The following is a 13,677-nucleotide window of genomic DNA, read 5'->3' as shown; positions in this document are numbered from 1 at the left end:
GCATATTCAAAGAGGGTTTTTCCTTATTTAAACAGGGCAACATTTGGCCCCTTATGGAATAATATCATAAAGTTAATCAATCACGGGAAGAAGTGAGAAAAAACTCAGATTGGTGCATTAGAAAATCTGTATAGAGTAAAGTTAGCCAAGACAATTTTGGTGCAGTTAAAGAAAAAAAAAAAAAGATGTTGAAGAAGGGTGAAGTAATGGCGGTTGCAGTGGTGTGCATATGAAAGGACAGTAATTACACCACAAAAGGGAACCCTGGCTGAGCCCAGCAAAACTAAGATAATTATGTCTGTCAATGCAGCTTCTGGCCCCTCATTAGCTTCAGGGGCAGGGGCCTACGAGTACATAATCTGTCGCTTCTTTCTGGGAAGGGGTGCTCTGAGCTCCCTGCAAAGCACAGGGCTACATACACACAAGGAAAGACTTGGATAATGGTTAATGCTTGACCACAAATGGTACAAGCGCTCCCAGATGTATGGCATCATTACCGTGAGGGATGGTTCGAAGGAATGCGCAGTGACACAAAATGTGGTCAAGGCCTGGTTGTCTTTGCCTTTCCTGGTGTGTTATATGCCTCCACGCCATTGGCAGCTGTGGCCAAAGGCATTATGTTTTCGATATGTCCATCCTTCCATCCGTCCCATTCTCGTGAACGCAATATCTCAGGAACGCCTTGAGGGAATTTCTTCAAACTTGGCACAGACGGTCACTTGGACTCAAGGATGAGAATTTGGGTGTCAAAGGTCATAGGTCAAGGTCATTGTGACCTCACAAAACACGTTTTTAGTCAAACTCTGGGTGGCCTTTCCATTTCCCACCTGTTCTCCATAATGCTGTTTTCAAACTGTCTGGGATGAGCCCAAGCCGGCATTTAGCTCCCAAGCTCTCTATCTTATATAAACAAAGGATCAAGGCACTACAGCAAGGTGTTCAAAGTTGAGATGCTTTCTCCAGGAACAGATATTTGTGCAAGCTATTTTAGTAAAAGCAATTTTCCCTCAAACCAAAGAATACTTCTTTGTCTTTCTTGTTGCAGTCTATCTTCTTCCCATAAGGGGAGGATAGCTGAAACGCAGGACTACTCTTTCATGTTTGCGCTTTAGTATTCATGCAGGGATGTCGGCACACAGCTAGAGCATGTCTGTGTCCCTGAGATTGGCCAAATGGAGTGGCAGCACTAGCATTCGGCACCACCCTTTCATTTTTGTGGAGGAGTTGTCGTTCTTTTTTTTTTTTTAAACAAACTCACATTAGAGGTTTCTAGCAGGAAAGATGAAGAGAACATTGGAAAACACGATTATGGCTAATTGTAGTGTAACACTGGGTGATGAACACAATGTTTCCTGCATTTATGTGTCTTTTGTGAAATTTCTTCAACAAAAAGGAAAAGAAAAAGAATTTTTAAATTTCAGCCAGCCTTTGCGTAAGTGTATTGAAAGAGCATTTTCAGTCACTCATGCTTCACTTCTGCCCCTCAGAAAGCAGTTAGTTAAGACTACGACACCCAGAATTAACACTGACATCCTGCCTGACATCTACTAGACACCTGATTCAAGTAATATGATTGTTTTTTGTGTTTTGTGTGTGTGTGTGTGTGTGTGTGTGTGTGTGTGTGTGTGTGTGTGTGTGTGTGTGTGTGTGTGTGTGTGTGTGTGTGTGTGTGTGTGTGTGTGTGTGTGTGTGTGTGTGTTAACAGTAGTCTGTTTCTACTGAACTTGACTTGTAATTAGAGTTAAATGAAAAAGCAATTTTGCACTCTTAATTCACCATAATGAAGATAAATTACAAACAGACATGAGATAAATAGTAAAGAAGTTGATTTTTTATTTAAAATTTTGGACTAAAGTTGTATATGTGGTTTTATCAGCTGCTCCAAACATTAGGAATTACTCCTGTTGTTGAGGTTATTAGACATGAGTAGAGACAAGCATTATGGTACAATCAAAGCCATGAAGAAATGCTCCATAATTATTTTCATTTTAAGGTTTTAAGTGTCAGGGTCCATAGGCGAGACAGACGAGTCTAAAAAATATACAAAAAAATGAAATGAAAAACTAGATACTTAAATTTTAAGCTGATTTAATGTGTCCTTGACAAGTTGTTCTTCAGCTTGAAAAACAAACAAAAGCTTGGAAAACAAAAGTTCATAAAGAAAGAAAAAGCCATTAAGTATCACCCTGTGACTTAATGTAGTGGTGTTTCTTGATGTTATGATCAAGAGATATCTCGCCCACTAAAAGACTCTCTGTTACAATTAGGGGTTGTATGCAAAAATGCATTATGACATCCATTGTAAATGTCACTCAATGGCAGGTTAATATGCAAAGAAAGTCAGTTGCACTATAATTTTATAAATAAACTACTGCATGTTGCTCATATAAGACTATTTTTGTAGGTTTACCATAAATAATATTAAATTAATCCCTACACTAACAAAAATACAGCACGATTTGGTTGTGTTGTCTATCATTAGAATGCAAAATCTACCCCAAGAATTCATTGTTATATACCAACCCATTTCTCAGCGTACATACACAATACATCAGCGTCTTTCCACTGATGCATCTCACACTCGAGGGTGTGCATAGAAATTCATTCAGTAAAATGTGATCATTGATTTTGGGGCCGACCCATCTACCACCTACTCAGTCAAGTCTCAATCACATCCCTCAAATCAAGCCCCCTGTGTCATTATGTCCCAACTCAACATTTAGCTCCCTCATGTCAACCACCTCCAGGCTTTAAAGTCCCACCACAACATCATGTTTCATTCAGAAACACATCAAAGCTTGAAAAAAAATGAGATCTGAAAGCCATTTCATGAGGTCTTTGAGGAAGTATATTGGTATGATTACACAGTCAAGAAGACTGTACATGACTTAAGTAAAGCAGTAGTGAAAAAACATTGCTGAATGATGACATAATGTATAGGCGAGTGGAGTTATAAAGTGGTTATTTTGAAAATTCAGATTTTCGGAAGTTAGATTTGTCACTGCTGCTTTTACTAGATTTGACAAAGTCAAAGGTCTTGTTCAGTCTTTTTACACAAACATGATGTTTCAAGAGACTGATTTTTAAAAAATTTTCACAAAAACAAAATACCAGCCATGTTCTTCAAATATTTGTCTAGCAACTTGTGTACGCCTGCATGACGTTCACAGCTTACCAACTTTAGTGTGTATTTTCTTTTAATTGTCCCTAGTCATAGCAATTTAAAAAACCCTCACCTTGAGGACAGAAGGGACAAGTAGGAAAATTACAAAAAGAGACTTTGATGCAAATCTTTTACCCAGACAGCATGTTTTCATCAGCCAGTTCCCTCACAAACACCATCTCACACTCTTTTTCCTCTCTCCCAGATGGACCATGACCCTCGCAACCCTACTTACATCGCCTCGCAGGGCCCACTTCCTTCCACCGTTGCAGACTTCTGGCAGGTAAAACGTATCTCCATTCAATGTCCTTCTTTTTTCTCATACCGTTTTGTTTCTACAGAGCTGAGGATTCTGAAGGACCACAACAAAGCTACACTATGTCTGACCCAATGGTTTGTGTGGCTTACCAATCGGTTTGTGTTTTTGATGTCTTCCACTTGCTCCGAGAGTGTCTAGATGAGTATTTCTCTGATAGATGGAAGACAAAGAGTAATTGTATATTTTTAGGAGAATTGTATGCTTTACGCTGTGACACAAATGTAATGGTAACACGTGAGAGGCACAAAGTGGGGCTAGAAATAATGGTGCTACTATTACAGCAATAAAACAGTGTCACTAGCAGACTATGTACAACAAATCTGCAGCCTTTAGTTGTATATATATATCTAGCTACACACACCCCGAGGAAGTCTAATGTTATTCATAATAAATGCTGACGTTTGCCTATATTTGCATTTTTCTCTATGCTATTTGTATTTCTTCCCTTGTCCATAAATGTCAGAGAAACTTGCCATTAATCAGTGGGTATAGGCTATTGTAAAACTTCTGTGAAGGTATGACTTAAATGATGCATAGTTGCTTAATGGCGTTCTTATGTGTTAATAGGATAGCACTGTAGTAATTAGTGGGCCCATCACCTCCATATGGTGAAGTAACTCCGCTCACCGTGACCGGGATATAGAAGTGTGAAGCATAAATCCTGGCAGACCAGCTGGCCCTGCACTCTGCATCTTCTACTGAACGGATCCTCATTTTGTATCATTATGATAGTGCTGACTTTGTGTTAGCACAAACGTTAGAGCCTGTATGTGAGCAGGGAAGGGTGGTACAGCCAAGTTTAGTCTGGGTTGGTTTGGTTCTGCACACCAGGAGAAATATAGTTTAAATCACTTTGTAAAAACAAAAAACAAATCACATCGTGTCCAAATTAATTAAAAAGAGAAAAACTCAGGAGCTGTTATCTTAAAAAAATTGTCTACCTTAATTGACTGCATCAGCTCAAATAGGAATGAAAGGTACCCTGTTTTCTGTGTTTAATTTGTAAATTTGAAAGTGCCTCAAATGAAACAGTTGATAATGATCTCTTAGTCAGTTTGGTTATTTGTTTGTTTGTCTGCCAAATTATTTTGCGTGCCAGGTGAATAAATGCATATCCATTATCTAATGAAATGGGCTGTTTAGCCATGAACTCAACCTTAAATCTTTCCCAATTAAGCTGAAAATAATGGAAAATTAGAAGCAGATTGACTGACACACTTAACATCAGTTGTGTGTCTGGGAATAAGTAGAAACCATTCATTATTCAATATGGTTAACCTTGGATTGTAATGGAAAAAAAAAACCCCATACTCTTTCCCTCCATTAAAAGTAAACAAACAGGGGGAACGCTGGCACTCTCATGCAAATGGACCATGCAGGAGGCAAATATTTTTGCTCTGTCCTATCTAATTCAGACTGGCCCCAGGCAGCGCTCTGAACGGTGGCTCTGCTTTAATCCTCCACTCTTCATTCCTCCATCCCTTCATCCTTCAGTCCTCGATCCATCTCCCCTCCTTCCTTCCCTCCATTTCTGGCTATTACCTTAGCTCTGCTGGTCCTTGCTTTCCTGCTCACTTCTGCTTAGAATTCAATGCAAAAAAAAAAAAGACCAATCACAGAGTTCACAGAGTTCATAGAGGACTAACTATTGTCATTTTCAGGCTTTTTGTATCTTCTTCTTGTATACAAATGATGTATAGTGGTATATGTTTTTGGATCCTAAATTGTCTACCACTTTTTAAAAAAAGGCACAAATAATGCGCTCTTTACTAGCTTAAAATGGAAAATAGGATTGCACTTTTTTTCCTCACTACGTACAGATATTTGCCAAACCTTACCAGACTAAATGCATAATAGTCCCTCACTTGATCACCTTGCCTAATCTCATCATATCCTGACACAATTGGCACAGTTGGCGTGTAATGTATCCACTGGGCTGGATCACAGAAGCTTGTGATTAGTGTATAGTCAGGGCCATTGTGTTTTTATAGCAATCATAAAACCCATGTTTCCTCCTCATTTTCTTAATGGCTGCTGTGAGCCTGTATTTTTTCCCAAGGACACATTAGATTGTGATAAGATGAAATGAAGCGGTAGCGCAGTAGATGTTCTGATCTCACTCAGACGACTGAGAGAGGGTGACATATGGCGCGCCCTCCCGCTGCTTGACCCAACATTTATCATTTGTCACACACAGAGAGGTGACATTTATTCATATTTCCTGGACCAAGATTAAGAAATCAATTTCACTGTAATACAAGGCTGCCATGTAATGATAATGTGCAATATGCTGCTCCTAGTGGCACAGTTCTGCTACACATTAGTGCCATTGTAATTCCATCCAGATGCTTATGAAAGGCGTGTCGTCTCAGGATGCGTTAGACGGATGTCTGACATTTCCCTTCTGATATGTAGATGGTGTGGGAGAGCGGCTGCGTTGTCATCGTCATGCTAACGCCCCTTTCTGAAAATGGAGTGAAGCAGTGTCACCACTACTGGCCTGACGAGGGATCTGATGTCTACCACAAATACGAGGTATGTCAATAAGAGGTTAAGCAGAAGTTACAAAGTTTTCCACTGGTGTCTAGCCATAAAAACATTTTTGGTTTTATGTGCTGCATTTTTGAAATATGTGTCTCCAGCCCAATACACTGAAGATGAATTTGATTTTATTTGTGGTGCTCGCAGCATTGCAAAATGACATTTAAAAAAATTACCAGCAATGTGTCTTCCCAGAAACAATGTCAGACCTCAGTGTGAACAGTTTTGAGTGAAACTACTTTCAGCCAATTAAGGGGTCCCTCTCAAGCTGTCTAGTAGCAAGAACACTGTTTTTGCAAAAACAAATTGCTGTTGAGCGCTCAAATTTAATTGTAATTTGGGTGCCACAAAGCAAATTCATTCATTGCAAATTTTATTGGAGTAGGGGTCGAAATGTGAGACAGGTATCTCAACTCCTGTAGTGTTGGTGTGAAAAGTAGCATGGAGAAGGGCAAGGAGGACAAAACAAAATGCTGACATCAAGGCTTGAGACAAAACAGGCAACCATTTACTTCTAGTTTTAAAAAATAATTAAGAAGAAACTCTTAAAAGACCGGTTTACCTCTTTGATTACTGCTATTTCTTTGAATCACTTTTTAAAAATAAACTAAACATTAAAAATAACTGTAATCCCTTGTCTCCATGCCCAACACTTGCATGTAAACTTAAAATTGTGTAAAAAAAAAAAATCCATCTTCGTCAAGTCTTTCTGAACAAGAAGGCTTAACAAAGATATATGGTTAGTTAGGGAGTAGGTGCTTCCTAACAGCTGGGCAGATACAACCACAATTATCTGCATGGCTAGAAACCACTAAGAAGTAAGTCAGAAAATATGTTTTTTTGTAATATGTTCGAACAAACCCTTTAAATCATCATCATCTGCACAAAGTTTCTTCCCTCCAGGTTGTTTCATGGTTACTAATGTGTTCTAAGTTATGATTGCTTGGTATTAAGATGTAACTATCTAACTTGAATATATATTTTTCTATCTTTAGGTCAACTTGGTGTCTGAGCACATCTGGTGTGAGGACTTCCTGGTGCGGAGCTTCTATCTGAAGAATCTGCAGACCAACGAGACACGCACCGTCACCCAGTTCCACTTCCTGTCCTGGATGGACCGTGGGATCCCCAGCTCGGCCAGGACGCTGTTAGACTTCCGCAGGTAGAGTGGAGATCCTGCTGGTTGGCCTCAGATGCAGCTCGGCAGATTTAAGACAGATTTGCACCTTACAAGTGGCCTTTATCCTGAGCTTGTTCTTAATCACCTTCCCTTATATTCTGTATTCTGTCAGTACCTCTCTGGTCCGTCTCCCTTTTGCCCCTCTGCATTTTGGTGTCGTAGACAATGGGTCTAATAAAGACTGTGTTTCTGTACTATCCCTTTCATCCTTGGCCTATTTCCCTCACCTCCCTCCAGCACATGTGATGCCGCAAATTAACAGCCCCGCACTGCCTGGCTTGGCTTGGGAAGAAAAGAAAAGAAAAGAAAAGAAAAGAAAAGAAAAGAAAAGAAAAAAATACCTAATTCAAACACCCAATTAAATGAGAGCTGTCTCACTAAAAACATGGGAGAGGGGGAAAGCTAGTGACTGAATAACCTCACTCTGTTCTCCACATAATGTGTTCTGGCAGAAGAGAAGCAATAGCTACTCTGGGAAAACCCAGGAGGGACAGGAAAACCCCCCAAATGAGAATAGATGCATCTGATTTGAGGATGGAAGTCTATCCCTCCAGTTTGTAATGCAGATTAGGGAAAAAAGAGGATGTGCAGTGTTATCATGTCATCCTTTTCTGACTTGGTGCTGGTTTTTCAAATTAAAATGGGTGTAGCTTGCAGGCAGTTGTATGTATATATGATATTGGTGTGCAGGTTTGAGCTGTGTTTTGATTATATACATTAGTTTTCCTTTGTTGTTGAGATCTCCCTAATGACTAGATTGTCTTGATGTAACTCCATTAATACGGCTGTAGGTTATTGGGAATATACAGCTCTCTGATTACGTGATTCAGAGATCCACACGAAGTCCTGTACACTCATGGTTTTCCCGGTTTCAGCCAACTCTGTATTTTGCGGTTGCCAGTGTCATTTTTGTGATGTTGCAGCTAGTAATATGAGCCCAGTTGCATAGTCACAAAAGTGATCATTGGAAACTGTGTCTTCTCAGCCAGGCCTGTGCACAAACTGTCTTTCTTTCACTCCTGACTCTCTGTCTCCCTCCTTTTCCTCTCACTGCTCCTTCCTCTGGCTTGCATGGGAATTCCAACCATCTCTGTATGCTCTTTAAAGAAGGATCTATTCTGATTTTACGGATATGTTTGCAATATAATATCCTAAAATTTAAAAAATATACATTCAATGTATTGAAATTTTTGAAAAAATGAACTCAGAATACACAAAAAAGAACATTTCTCCTACAAAATAGGCAGTGGATTATTATTAGTAGTAGTTGTATCAAATTTTAACATTTAACAATGTTCAATGCATGTATTTAAATGATAAAGCCAAGCTTTTGGTCACTATGGAAATAAGAAAAATCTCAACTCTCATGATGCTAGCAATGATTAAGCAAACTAGCAATGATTAAAATATAAAATATGTATATAAATATGATATCTTGCAGTATTTAAGCAGTATAAAATATAAATATAAGCTGCAACACTAATATCCCTATTAGTCATAGTAGTGGTATGATAGTGGTAGTAATTGTTGACAGTTGACACATAAATTTATATTACAGTATATTCATGTGTGATTTATGTCATATTTATTGTTTTATTCACATATTCCTAATAATAAGAAACAATAAGTATTACTAGTCTAGATAGACTACATATATGATGAGATACACAGACATTTATTTTTCATTTTGTCGTTGAAAGGTGAAAAACGAGGGAAACGGAGAGACACGGAAGCTCCCAGTGTAGTCAGTTTCCATAGCAACAGCGGGGCGTGAAAAGGCTAGTTGGCCTTCACCGTGCCTGTGGTGTATAACATTCATAACTGGCCAGGGTTAATGCGTCGGCGGTCGGCAATCACAACATCACGCCATCACATGCATCACCCACATGTTACAATAATGCTGTTTGGAATGATGGTCAATTTATTTACGTGGTGCGACACGGATCTCTCTCTCTATCCTCAAATTAAGGTGATTGATTGACAAGAGGGAGCATCGCTCAGGATTCTTGTTTGTTCCTTTGATTATTGCAGCTATTAATTTCATCCAGACCACAGCGCAGAAGTCCCGCATGAGTCAAATTTGCTTTAATTGTCACTGTTATTACTCAGCAAAAAGAACTGATCCTGTTTCCAGAGTATGATTTATCAATACAACTTGTTGTTAAGCTAACAATATCATCCAATTTTCTCTCTTTTTTTTTATTTTATTAATTCCAGAAAGGTTAACAAGTGCTACCGGGGTCGGTCTTGCCCGATAATTGTTCACTGCAGGCAAGTATAACTATTTGAACCTTGTGACAGTGGCTGACCTGCTGATTTAGGATAGAGAGTGTTTATCGTGGCCTGTGTGTTGGAGGGGAGAGGCTGTTTATTTAAACCTGCTCAGTCCATTTACTCTATCTGGGTCCACTGGAGCCACTGTTTATTCCACTGGCTGTGTCTATATGGAAATAGTGTGGTACAAAGACACACAGCCAAAGACTCTTCCATTTCCCATTTGGTTGAGTTAGTTAACTGGCCTTGATTGGTTTGTATTAAACACCAGGTATCTGTCTGACCACTTTTAATAGTCACATCCTGTTAAATCATGCATGGGGCCAGGCAGCCTGCTCTCCCTCCGAGGGAGCTGTACAGACTGAGTGTCTAGCAATGGATTAATGAAGCAGTGGTGCTCAGGCCGCTCTCCTGTTTTATTGGCCTTGGCTTTATTAGAGAGATGTGCATGCCTTGTTTGCAATTAACATGCAGAGCTGTTGAATGGCCGGCGGACACAAAGGGAGGCTTTTCATAAGACTATCTCTGGAGTAATGGAAAAGCAAGGCTCTCCAAAAGCTGTTCTCGAACCGCCCCTGGCCTCTCAACCTCTCCTCTGCTCCTAAGGTGCATGCATTTAAAAGCCTTTGTCCCCAGTGTGCCCCAGAAACCATTCCCCTCTTTCCAATAGCCAAGCAAGTCTCAAGACCACACATGCTCTCGTGTGCAAAGGCTTAACATAATCACATTTATTGGAACATCAAATATTCAGATCTCCTCAGGTACTTTCATAAGAATATTAAGAATTATTATTGGTTTCTGCTATTTAAGTATTTTATTTTATCTATAATATCAGTTTTTTAAACAATGGCGCAGTGTGTATCTTTATGCATCATCCAATTTGTGTTTAAATATACTCCACAGTCTCTCAGCAGATGCAGATGTAAATGAGCAATTTGTTTGCTTATAAGAAAAACACTGAGATTAAAGCTGTCAGGGCTTCACTCTGCCACCATGATGATCTCAGTCTCTCTCTCTCTACGACTCTCTGCAGTGATGGAGCTGGCAGGAGTGGGACTTACATTCTGATTGACATGGTCCTCAATAGGATGGCTAAAGGTAACAATCAATGGCTCCCCTCTTGCTCTTTCCGCTTGCGTTGAAGTGTTGCCCTGGCAACGCTAAAGCCTCTCATTTTCAACAGAGGGTGTTGGGGATGCATTAGAGGGTGACTTCTCTGAGGCCTGGAAAGGCAGTGAAGACAGGCAGAAATGGAGGGAGCTGCTAGGAGTGGAGTCAGAGGAACAAAGAGAAAACAGAGAAAGGGAAAATGGAAAAGAAACCTATACCCACGTTAGTAATTATCTATTTAAACCACCGTCATGCTATATTGACCTGCATCAAAATTGCTACATGAATTTAGATAGGATATGCATGGAAATGAAATGTTTAAAGGAAAAATCAGTTTAAATGTTGCTCCAGTGGTTTGTATTAATAATTAATAATTAATGGGGACAATGTGTTTATTTTATTTTTTTAATTTTATTATTGATTTATTCTGCACCCTATATTCACTGAATATTGTCTACATTTTCTCCTATTTTACACAAACCTAACTCCTTCTGATTACCAGGATGGTAAAAATCTGGATGTCCAGGTGCTTATACGCTTAATTTTCTACAGTTTTACTCTGAGTTGAGTTGGCCCCTTATTATAATGTATTATCAAAAACACAGTCAGAAAAGACAATATGCACTTGGTTACAAACCACGGTAACTCGGCACCATCATAGACATCATTATTATCCACAAGTCTAAATAAATAGGGAAAAAAACCGGGCAAGAAAAGCTACCTGAAAAGGATCTTAATGGCATGAGTGTATCATTACATGTAAAACAGGAATGTTTTGAAGAAAGATTTGTTTCTAAATTGTAGCTTCATGCTTCAAGGAAAACTATTGTTTTAGTAGAATCTCTACATCAATAAAGCAGGAGTTGTAGCTTCAGAAGAATAAGCACAGTCTGCATAAATAAACAGGTACATTTTGTTTTCTGGCTTATGAAATAACCAGCAAATAAATTAAATTTGTCTATCATATCTTTTGAGTTATCCATGGCTATTGTTGCACAGGGGCTGGGTTCTTCCCAAGGCTGACATACGTCACTTTAAAATCCTCCATAGCTTAGCCTGCCCTCTACCCCTTTGCCCTTTGACCTCTGCCCTTTACCCTCACTCTCTGCATGCCTTCCTCCTGCGATCCAACCCCGTCAGAGTAGGTTAGGAGAAGAAGGTCTGACGAAGACCTTCCCTTCACTGTTCGTACAACAGTAATAAGACTGAACCATCCTGATGGAGTTCGTGTAGTTCAGTGACCAATACGCTGTTGTCCGCGGTGATGAAAGGTGCCACCCAGTCTCTTTTTAACCTTTTGTTTCCTGCTCTAGAAGCGAATGTATAAAATGAACATAATCTCACTCTTCAAAGCTTTTTTCTTTGGTCAGAGAGCCTCTCTTCAGCTTAACTTCGGAATCCAGCCCTGAGACATGAAAGTCTTGTCGGAGTACTTTTGAGTACTAAGTCCAGCTACATTAAATCCCCCTTTTTCTCTCTCTCTCACCCACACACATACATACATTTTTACTCTTGCTCTGTCTCTTTTGCTTCCTTTCTCTGCTTCACTTTCAAAAACCTCTTGGGAGTTTCACAGGCTCTCTCTTGCTCTCCATTTTTTCTCCCTACTTCTCTGTGTTGGTTTTCTGAAAAACCAGCTCCAGTGTGCTTTTCAAAATCCATAAATCTGAAAGTACAATAAGATTTCCATATTAACATCAGCTAAAACTGACTCAACTTAACAGCAGCTGAGCAACTGAACAAGCAACTGTTGCATGGGTTCATCATCAGTATGGCTGCTGCAAAGGCTATAAATCATTCTAATTAGAGTTTGTTGATTCTCAGACACACACATACATGCATGCAGGCACACACGCTCAGATATTGTTGTATCAAAAAGCTCTTAGCAGACTTTATAGTTGGACATAATCTAAAACCAATTTTTGAACAAGATTCTCACAGAGAAGCAGGCTTTTAGTGTTTTTTGAATGCATTATTGCACATTTCCCAGACCCCAAAAATATCCTCTTGCATATTTTATCGGGAAACAGTCTGTGGCTCTCGTCCAAGTCTTTCGAGGGATGAATGTAATAATTTTCAATGGCTGCACTGTTCCAAAGGGAGCCCAGTATAAAGAGAGATTGACAGATGTGAGCTGGATTACTCCGCTGCTTTGAACTCAGTCCAATTTTCGGTCTGTTGCAGGTGCTAAAGAGATTGATATTGCCGCTACCCTGGAGCACTTGAGAGACCAGAGAGCTGGCATGGTCCAGACAAAGGTAAGGTCCCCAGCTTTGAGTTAGAGAAATGGGGGAGATTGGGGGGGGGGGGTTGCAGTCACTCAAACAGACGATTGTCTATTCATGTGCACAGGATCAGGGGAAATGATGTAGTAATTGATAACCGCTTCAGGATTAGAAAAACATTGTCTTGGAAGATAAAAAAAACTCTCTGTTTTAAGAGACTTTTTCTGCTACAGAAATATTTTGCTCTATCAGACTGCAGCATTTTAAAAATGTATCTTAATTTCTATCACTTAAACAAATGGGATAAACATACAAAGACAAAGAAAGATATTCAATTAACAATGATATAAAAAGCAGCAAATCCTCACATGTAAGAAGCTGAAACCCTTGGCATTTTTGCTTGAAAAATGACTGAAATTATTAATTGATTATTAAAAATCTTCTTTAAGATTGTCTTTAGCTCTTATTTCCATTTCATCCCTGTAATTATAACTTGTTTATTATTATGGGTTTCATACGTCTGTCTAATCAATGCTGCAACTTAAATTCTTTAGTCTCAACAGTTCATATCACAGCAGGCCCTCCCCCTCAGTCCATTTTGGAAACTAGTTTAGGGTGTTTACAAAGCATTTTCTCTCACCCACTAGTGCAAATTATATGTAGGAAGTCTAGTTTTGTTTCTCGTTTGTAATTGGAGGGAACAATAATAATAATAATAATAATAATAATAATAATAATAATAATAATAATAAACCTCATGCAGCGGTGGGTGATAATATTTATGGTAGCTGATTGCTAACAGACTCCAATGTTCCTAGAAGGTTCATTAATACTGCTTTTACAGCCCTACTCTGTTCAGCACAGA

At 39.2% G+C, this 13,677-nt stretch overlaps 1 protein-coding gene across 1 annotated transcript in view; it reads left to right on the top strand.

The window, feature by feature from the left end:
* Window positions 1-13,677, top strand: part of ptprn2 (protein tyrosine phosphatase receptor type N2) — a 113,652-nt gene that overhangs the window by 98,743 nt on the left and 1,232 nt on the right. Inside the window, exons 17-22 of the mRNA XM_040127559.1 lie at window positions 3,369-3,446; window positions 5,898-6,017; window positions 7,019-7,185; window positions 9,421-9,474; window positions 10,511-10,575; window positions 12,772-12,845. Coding sequence (XP_039983493.1) covers window positions 3,369-3,446; window positions 5,898-6,017; window positions 7,019-7,185; window positions 9,421-9,474; window positions 10,511-10,575; window positions 12,772-12,845 — 558 coding nt within the window. The remainder of the gene's footprint in view (window positions 1-3,368; window positions 3,447-5,897; window positions 6,018-7,018; window positions 7,186-9,420; window positions 9,475-10,510; window positions 10,576-12,771; window positions 12,846-13,677) is intronic.

Source organism: Xiphias gladius, chromosome 5, assembly GCF_016859285.1.
Source record: "Xiphias gladius isolate SHS-SW01 ecotype Sanya breed wild chromosome 5, ASM1685928v1, whole genome shotgun sequence".
Lineage (NCBI taxonomy): Eukaryota > Metazoa > Chordata > Actinopteri > Istiophoriformes > Xiphiidae > Xiphias > Xiphias gladius.
The sequence above is the reverse complement of the archived record's forward strand: the minus strand, read 5'-3'. Positions and strand labels throughout refer to the sequence as shown.